The sequence below is a fragment of the Lolium rigidum genome, chromosome 2 (genome assembly GCF_022539505.1).
Source record: "Lolium rigidum isolate FL_2022 chromosome 2, APGP_CSIRO_Lrig_0.1, whole genome shotgun sequence".
Classification (NCBI taxonomy): domain Eukaryota; kingdom Viridiplantae; phylum Streptophyta; class Magnoliopsida; order Poales; family Poaceae; genus Lolium; species Lolium rigidum.
Genome location: NC_061509.1, coordinates 57,340,155 through 57,349,109, shown reverse-complemented (window position 1 = coordinate 57,349,109; position 8,955 = coordinate 57,340,155). Strand labels below are relative to the sequence as shown.

At 42.8% G+C, this 8,955-nt stretch overlaps 2 protein-coding genes across 2 annotated transcripts; one reads left to right on the top strand and one right to left on the bottom strand.

Annotated features, from left to right (window-relative positions):
* Positions 1 to 292: 292 nt before the first annotated feature.
* LOC124691787 (serine/threonine-protein kinase STY13-like) lies at positions 293 to 2,342 on the top strand. Its single transcript, XM_047225057.1, has 2 exons — positions 293 to 1,341; positions 1,757 to 2,342. Exons 1-2 carry the CDS (start codon positions 407 to 409, stop codon positions 2,094 to 2,096), a joined length of 1,275 nt encoding a protein of 424 aa, XP_047081013.1. The 5' UTR covers positions 293 to 406; the 3' UTR covers positions 2,097 to 2,342.
* A 518-nt stretch (positions 2,343 to 2,860) lies between these two features.
* LOC124686524 (squamosa promoter-binding-like protein 4) lies at positions 2,861 to 6,579 on the bottom strand. The gene is made up of 4 exons (XM_047220455.1): positions 6,154 to 6,579; positions 5,344 to 5,483; positions 4,872 to 5,093; positions 2,861 to 3,494 (listed from the first exon to the last, which is right to left on the bottom strand). Exons 1-4 carry the CDS (start codon positions 6,474 to 6,476, stop codon positions 3,184 to 3,186), a joined length of 996 nt encoding a protein of 331 aa, XP_047076411.1. The 5' UTR covers positions 6,477 to 6,579; the 3' UTR covers positions 2,861 to 3,183.
* Positions 6,580 to 8,955: the final 2,376 nt, after the last annotated feature.

The window sequence follows — 8,955 nt, the reverse complement described above, 5'->3', positions numbered from 1 at the left end:
ATCGAGTGTATTGGATGACTTTGGAGATGCTTCTGCGTTTGTACGGGAAAAGCTTAAATCTAGGTCATTGTATTGCTGTTTTGAGTGAAATGGGTAGATTTCACAGTTTAGTAGGGAAACAAAATCTGTTATTTATAGCAATTTTTTGCGGGGATATTTATAGCAATTTTTTGCGGGCATATTTATAGCAATTTTTGGGTCCCTGTTGTAGAAAGGAGTAACTTCTATCTATATATATTTAGCCTAGAGTTACATGTGGTGCGTGTGTCTGATAGCTCATTTCAAAGCCTCATGTTGCTGTGGTCGCCAGGGCTAGCGGGGGCGTAGAAGAGGACATTTCCTGCGCGAGGAGGATGTGCAACTAATCTGCAGCAGCAGCTCAGACTGTATCATTCTATCTTTTGACATGGCTGAGGGGGCAAGGTTTCATGGCATGATTGGCGGTGGGGGCAGAAAGGAGATGCAAGGAAACCAGTTCGACGGCTTCCACAACATGCCCTACTATCACAAGATCGACGAAGGCTCCCACATGTCGGTGGACAGCACCGACAACTACAACCTGTCCAACTACGCCGGTGGTTCCGTCACCATGATGTCGGTGGGTGGCGACAGCAGCGTGGCCTCAAACGAGTCCCGCACGGTCATACTCAAGCACCCGGGCCTCCGTGATGCCCCGACCGCGAGCTACTCGGTCGGCAGTAGCGTCTTCCGCCCCAACCGTGTGGCCGCGCACACGCTCAACGAGGATGCCTTGGCTAGGGTCTTGATGGACCCGAACCATCCGACGGAGATACTCAGCAAGTACCAGCAGTGGGCCATTGATCTGGGGAGGTTGGACATGGGGGTTCCTTTTGCGCAAGGGGCCTTTGGGAAGCTGTACAGGGGGACATACATTGGCGAGGATGTTGCCATTAAGCTGCTGGAGAAGCCTGACAACGACACAGAGAGAGCGCAATCATTGGAACAGCAGTTTGTGCAAGAAGTTATGATGTTGTCCACGCTGAGGCACCCGAACATTGTAAGGTTCATAGGGGCTTGCAGGAAGTCAATCGTGTGGTGCATTGTTACTGAGTATGCAAAAGGTGGCTCAGTCCGGCAGTTCCTGGCAAGAAGGCAGAACAAGCTGGTACCTTTGAGGCTGGCTGTCAAACAAGCGTTGGATGTAGCTCGGGGAATGGCCTATGTGCATGCCTTGGGATTTATACACAGGGATCTAAAGTCAGATAATCTTCTGATTGCAGCAGACAGGTCCATTAAGATTGCCGACTTTGGAGTTGCTCGTATCGAAGTGAAAACAGAGGGGATGACACCAGAGACAGGAACCTACCGCTGGATGGCACCGTAAGTTCCTTGCCTCTCTGTTTTCTTATTTACATAAGTTTATCTTCATATATTTTAATCAATGGTGTTTGACGTTTAACTTATGTTCACATGCCAAAATCTGTATTTGAAACATTCATTGTAGAACATTCAGCTATTTGTCAATAATCTGTTACCGCATAGTGGCATTTACTAACTCTGACTATGCAGAGTTCTTATGTTTCACAAGACACCTTAATTTGTCATTTGACTAACAGCCTTCTGTTGCATCCCTGAAATGATTTCTATTGTAACATGGTTCCAGTCTCTTGTCTATACAAAGTATGGTCCGACATAATTCAGATCGAGGTATTTTTTTTTTAAATCCGGGCACTCTCGTGCCTGGGTGCTGCAAAGCCTCGTTGATGAGCTAGTGGTTTGTGTTGTTTGTGTGCAGGGAAATGATTCAGCATCGACCTTACGATCATAAAGTTGATGTCTACAGCTTCGGGATCGTCCTGTGGGAGCTTATAACTGGCATGCTTCCTTTCACAAACATGACAGCAGTTCAGGCTGCTTTTGCTGTCGTAAACAAGGGTGCTCGTCCTGTGATCCCACAAGATTGCCTACCTTGCCTGAGCCACATCATGATGCGCTGCTGGGACGCGAACCCTGAGGTCCGCCCACCATTTACTGAGATCGTCAGCATGCTCGAGAACGCGGAGGTGGAGGTCATGAGCCATGTCCGTAAAGGACGCTTCCGCTGCTGTGTCGCTGAACCCATGACCACCGACTGAGATTATAGCAGGGTAGATGATCGCACCGGGGATTAGAGAACAAAAGCAGGGAAGAATCGAGAATGAGGCGATCTCATTGAATTCAGTGGTGCCTAGTAGGCTTTATCAGTGTGCATTCTGTCTTGTGTAAGTTGCACACCTCAAGTAAATGTAATCTCTTCTGAAATATCAATGTCGCTGTGTATGCTAACAAGATCTAATGGAGCTTTCATATGTTAATATAATTTTTATTTGCTCTTCTAGTAACCCAAGTTTCTGCTCCTCATCTGCACCTTCAGTATTAATCTTTATTTTGGCCTTGTTCGGTGCCTGTTATTTGGAGATTTTAGTGCCATTGTTTGCATGCCCCAGATTTCATATGATTCCTACTTGGTTGGTCACCTGCCAATTGAATCAGTCACTGTCACTTGGTCCAAATTTATGTTCCAAAGTGTTGATGCTGTTTGAGAAATTTTAACATATGAGCAAGTGGGCTGGCGGTTTCTATTTGGACTCCACACCTTGTTGAGCTGTTCTGACTTCTGACTCAATATCAGCCACATACTGGCCTGATCCAGGGAGATTTATATCAACAACACGGGCAAGATGGTTCTGCATCTCTGTGTACGAGCTGTCTGATTTGTTTGCTCCCAGGAGACAAGATCGTTTTCTTTACAATTATATGATTAATCTGTTTTGATGTATGTGTGCGCACGTTTCTAGAGAGAATAGAATAATCGTAGTTTAAATTGAGGATAAGTCCAATTGGGCTGTTCTTTTCTCACTTCACAACAAGACAATTGGGTTTTATTTGCACAACAAATATCACATCATCATACACCTCTTCTAGTTATTTGCTGCAATACCAATGGAAATTACAAGCGCAATGGCTGATCAGGGAGAGCAAAAAAATTATATAAGTCAACACGTCATGAGACAAATCATGTCCAGATTTATCAGTAAGACTTTCCAAAAGAACCAACAATTGACAGCAGGGTTGTAGAATAGTATACATGTAACATTAGCACTCTAGTAGGTTGATAGGAGCAGTTCTTGCATAAGCTCTTGCTGCCGATCCAACTTGGCAATGGCTCATCCGTTTCACGCATCAATTCATCTGGTTTAGACCGAAGAAAGTGGACTCGTAGCCATTGCTGGTGCCGTCTAAGGTAAAACGGACAAGCTGAGACGACGGCGCCATAGGCTGGTGCCCTTCAACGAAGGACGCCGACGCAGAGCTCCCTCCATGTGATGGAGGCAGGCCCCTGCTGTTTTGGCTGGCACCGGTGAACTGGACGAGGCAAGATGCTTGCAGTACAGGATCAGGTAATCCACAAGAACTAGCTGACAGAAGAGAGAGAGCACGCTGAAGATCCGGTGCTCCACCTAATTTTGAAGCAGATAAAGATGAGTCCGGACCTGCAGAATCGATCAATCAGTCAATCAATGAATTGAAAGGATTCTCTCATCAAAGAATGGCCAGTGAAGAACATCCAAGTATTGATAGCAGAGATATTTGCAAATATGAATGCAAAACATGTGGCTCATATGCATTTGATATATATACTTCAAGAACTATTGAGCAGTACTGCTGGCAAGCAAACTGCGGTACATTTGGTAGTATGTAACTCATTACCCATGTTGAAATAGCAGTATATTGCCCACCTTTCCTGGCCAGCTTAAGCTTTTGGTTTAATTGGTTGGAGCATGAAACTCAGCAGTCCATTATTTACTATTATGGACCTTCGAGAATGGAAATGTAAAAATTTGGGAGTTCCTAAGATGACTTCTGCATATTATCTAAGATCTACAGATTTTGTAGCTTCAAATGTGCGATGATTAGAGAATTTTTGTATCAAAATTTGGATGTCCAGGACTAACGTAACTGTGGAACTATACGTATCAGCTATACAAAAAATCCAGGTGCAAGTTATTCAAATATAATATGGTAGTTAAAGCCGTCAGGGGAAAATTATGATGTAGCTCATCAGGAGCAGAAAAAAGAACTTAAGTCAAATTAACGCAGGCAGAACAACTCTACAAAGCACAAATGTTGTCCCATAATATTGCATAAGCCTTTCTTTTTCTCTAAGACTCCATTTCATTTAATCATTCTTTTTCCTGATTCTTAAACCATGCCATCACTAATTTGGATCCAGGACCATTTCTTATGAACCATTCGACCCAAGATTTACAACCACATCTATCAATGATGATATTTTTTCCAGGGGACAAATTTCCAGAGAAGAGTTCCTACATGTAAATCCTGTTTCGAAGCTATAAATGCTGGTGAGAAGCAGGAGTTCAAAGTGAGTTTTGCCTTGTAAGATCTGCATGTCATACCGATGAGTCAAGGCCAACAAGTATCTCCCTAAGTTTGAGTGGGTCGGACCCTTTTGGACCAGAGTTTTGCATCTTTGATTGAAAGGATTTTCTTAGGAATTTTATACAATTGTAATACTCAGGAAATTTTCCTATGCTGGTCCTGGTTTGCAGGATTTGTAATCCATATAAGTTTTTTCCTATGGGTGTACTCCATTTTAAAAGGAATTTCCATTGACTCAAATCACTTGGAATGATTCCTACATTTTCCCTATGTGCATCAAACATCCTTTAGGCACTGTGGGACACAAGATGGCATGGCATTGCACTTTTTTTTGGAATCTTGCAATTCAAACATCTAACACTTTCTACATAAGCAAATACGCTGAAGCACCTAAGAAAACAGATTGCATGCAGTTTCTTCATTGATGTCAACATTTCAGCAATAGCAAGAAAATGATTGACAAACCATACCTTTCATTGATAATAGCCCATCTATGTCATGACTCAGTGTTGGAACAGCATGAGGTAGACGAGATTTATCCAGATGGACTTGTCCATTGATTGATACTTCTCTTATTTCCTTTACTTGTGGGAGCTTGAAGTCAGACGGGCTGTTCCATGGAGAAATGGCAAACGGCCTTACATGGCTAAGCGGAGCTTTGTCCCAAACAAAACTTATTTGCCGTCTATCATCTGTAATGAGAAATAACAAAAGCATTTAATTTGACAAACGATATAAGAACGTACAAGACTTACTGAAGACAATTTCTGACTAATCATGGTATAAACGAAAGCTGAAACCCATGCCTAGATCAAACTCAATTTCATGAATAAGTTCAACTTAAATAGCATAAAACAGAAATCTTAGTGCTATGAGACAAGCAAGGATTTTTTGTTGTTGCAAATCTTGCATAATTACCCACTTAATGTATGGATAAATTACCAAATATCAACGATGATGGCAGCCTTGCCGGTGCAAAGGAGAATGCATCTGGCTGTTGCTTCCGGCGCCGAGCATTGTGATCCGACAGTCGCCTCCGGCAGCTCCTCTTCTTCAGGTCAAACTCCGTCAGTGGATGGAACCTTGATCACCAAAACCCAAGCAATCAGCAAAACCACACACTACATAAGCTACTTATATAGTGCTAATCGCCATCCAAAACTATACACAGAAGATAAATCTTCACACAGTAATTGAATCACAGTAGCCACTGCACAACAGAATTTCATTCCAAAACTGCACAGACACAGGACAAGTGCCATGCCGAAACCGGAAACACGCGTTGCGCAACCATTCACCCATGTAGTACGGTTCTCCGCAGGTAGACAGTACTATATAATCATGGGAAGGAAGCATCTTCGCTTCCCAAATCGGGAAACAAGCCGTACGAAGACGATGTAACCAGAAGACTAAAGCACCAAGATTGTGAGAAACACAAAAGACATAAGCTTGCACGGATTAATCAACCGACTAAGCACGCAATTATAGCATAGCGCGATGCATCCTGGTTTAAGGAATCGGGTGAATTTAAAGAATAGGTACGAGCTTGTTGAAGCTCTGCGCTTCGGAAATTCCAGGAATGAGAGGCACACGCAAAGTCGCGCAAAAGCAATCGCAGAAAGGTGCGAGCTTGAGAACCTTTGAATAGAGAGCAATCGGAAGGACGGGAAAAGCGCAGCTCCGGCGAGCAGCCAAACAGAGTGCAAGAACAGGACTCCGGCGAACAAACTCGGAACGTCAGGAAACACCCACCGGCTGCACTGCTGGCAGAAGCGGCGCTCCTGGCCGGCGACGACGACGCGGGGAGACTTGGTGTGGGCCTCGCAGACGCGGTGCTTCCGGTGGTACTCCTTCGCGGCGCGGAGCTCGACGCCGCAGCCCTCCACCTGGCACCTTGCGTTTCCTCCACCTCCTCCTCCGCCGCTTCCCTCCTCCCCCACCGTCACCTTGGCCCGCTTCTCCTTCCCGCGCCTCCCTGCTGCCTCGCCCGAAGAGCCCGGAGCGGCGGCGTCGGCCCAGTCCCAGAGGAGGTGAGGCGAGGAGGACGGGGTGGGCTTCGAGGCCGTCAACTCCATGCGGGGCGCGGGTTTGGTTGGTCAGCTTGGGATTTGGGGATCGAAGAGGAGATGAACAGTGTGGACTGTGCAGGAGAAGAAGCGAAGAAGCAGAGATGGGGAAGAGACTTGGAATAGAAAAATGATGTCTTTTTCCAGTGTTGGGTCCCTTTTCTCTCTCATCTTCTTTCCTTTCTTGTTCTTTTCCTCTATTTTTTGATCCATTTTTTATGATAGAGTTCCTATAAGTGGATTGTCGAATTGTTTAGGATGCTCTATCTACTTAATATTAACTGGTTTTTAGAATAATTCTTTGACTAAAATAAATATTACATGTAAAAAAGGAGATTATTTATTTCTAGGTCACTACAAATTTCTATAAGTATATCCAAGTGCCCGGGTAACTAGCGGTCACCTGCGCGTAGTTGTTTGTTGACCGCGAAACTAGAGATGCAAGTGGGCCAAGATTAGCATACCCTCTACCTTCTTTGGTTTTAAAAATGAACTAACAAATTTGAATGACATCATCATTTTAGTTCAATTTTAAAGGGTACCCTAATGTTGCACGACTTGCGTCTATACGTGAAACGACAACGTCATCACACTTCCTCCCCACACCCTAGTTCTTCCTTGCCGTCGGCTATTCCTCCTTCATTGCCCGAGTGAACCAATGACGGCCGAACCGCATGCCTCTACCACCCGTAGCCTCTGTCGCACATGTGTCGCATCTCAGCTGTTCTCTCACATATCCGCCACTACCGATAGGACCATGTGTCGGTGCAGTGGTGGGGCATGCTGGATGTGGACCTGCCGGGAGCAGAGAATGCACGGTGCAAGAACGATTTTGTTTTCCAAAAAAATTGGGAAAACATCCCATCCTCATCCACCTCAACCATATATTACTTATACACTAGAAACTATTGTATCATTCTAAAAAAGTAATTGTGCATTATATCAAGGCTGCAACTTTGATGCCGTGGTATATGCAAATTAAAGCCACTAGCAGTTAAAAAATATTTTAGACAACGGATAATTGCTAAAACACAGGAAACAAATCTTAAACTACGGTTATACAAATCAACCAATATAAAAAAAGAACTTTATAGAACATACAATTATCTAAGATCACATGTAACTCATTTGAATCCAATGTGTTCCCACTTTTTGATGTCTTCTTATCTGCTAGCGGAGCTAGTGAGCACACATTTCACAAGAGCTTGGCGCGAGACTGATCGTTGGATTAGCACAAAAGGCAAGAAAAAACCAGTGTAAGAATGCATTTTGTTTGCATTATCATGAACGTCTAGTTGATAGAATTGTCAAAAAAAAAACATGGTTTAAGTACGTAATTGTACATAGTGACCAACATAAATTATGAGTTTCTTAATTTAATAGAATGATCAACAAATGATATTTTATGTTTGTAGCCATCATGTACGACGGTTGTGCCGACAGGAGTGCACTGAGGAGAAAAAGGAGAAAAACGTTATACAATCACATTCAGAAGAGGATTAGTGATTAATCGTCATCTGGCCGAAGTGGTTCATCACCAGTACCATCAATGTATTGTGAAGAGAACATGTGCTCACGTTTGGAGGAGCATATATACACACTAGTCTATTGAATGCCGACATACCAGATGATTTTGAAAGTTCGTCTCTTCTCTCTATCAAAGTCTTCAGTGAACAGTGTAGCGTCTACGTTGCGGAAATTGGTGTTTATTGTTTAGAGTTGCAAGAAATGGATCTTGCATATGATTTTTTATTATTGAAGGAGGAAGACCCCTGGCCTCATGTTGAAAGATATGTATGTATATTATGCATAAAAACCCTCCATAAAATTGTTTAGAAACTGTGCACGCTTGAAACAAGATGTATAGTCATATGGTATAGGAGTTGTGCTATTTGACCCCCCAGGCTGTAGAATAGTTATTCTACACCCACCCTCTATTTTTGCAACCGTAAATAATTTTTACGTCACATAATTTTTTTCTTACTTCAGTAGTGGAATAGAACATAAGAAAAAACAGACATGTCAAAAGTAAATAAAATTACGTGACGTACAGAAATACGACGTAAAATACATATTTTTGGTGTTTTTTCCACTGTAATAACTGATACAATGTGTGCTTATATCGATTTTTTTTATTGTGAGTCAACATGAACGTAATTATTTGTATAAAAACATAATTTTATGAGTGTAACAACATAAAATTATGTTGGGTGCAAAATAAATTTATGCACCCTGGGAGTCAAATAGCATTACAATTTAGTAGGAGTATGATGTTCTTAATGCTTTCAGAGCCAAACTATTTTTACCTTTCAACAAGAGTTTTCACAATTATAAAGTGTAAAGAAGAAAAGAATAATGAAAATTTTAATGCCCGGTGGCCCTTTATTTTCAATGCTATTATTGAGAGTCTGAACTTGAGAGAAATATCTCTCTTGGGAAGGCAATTCACATGGGCTAATAGACAACATAACCCAACTTATGAGAAGTT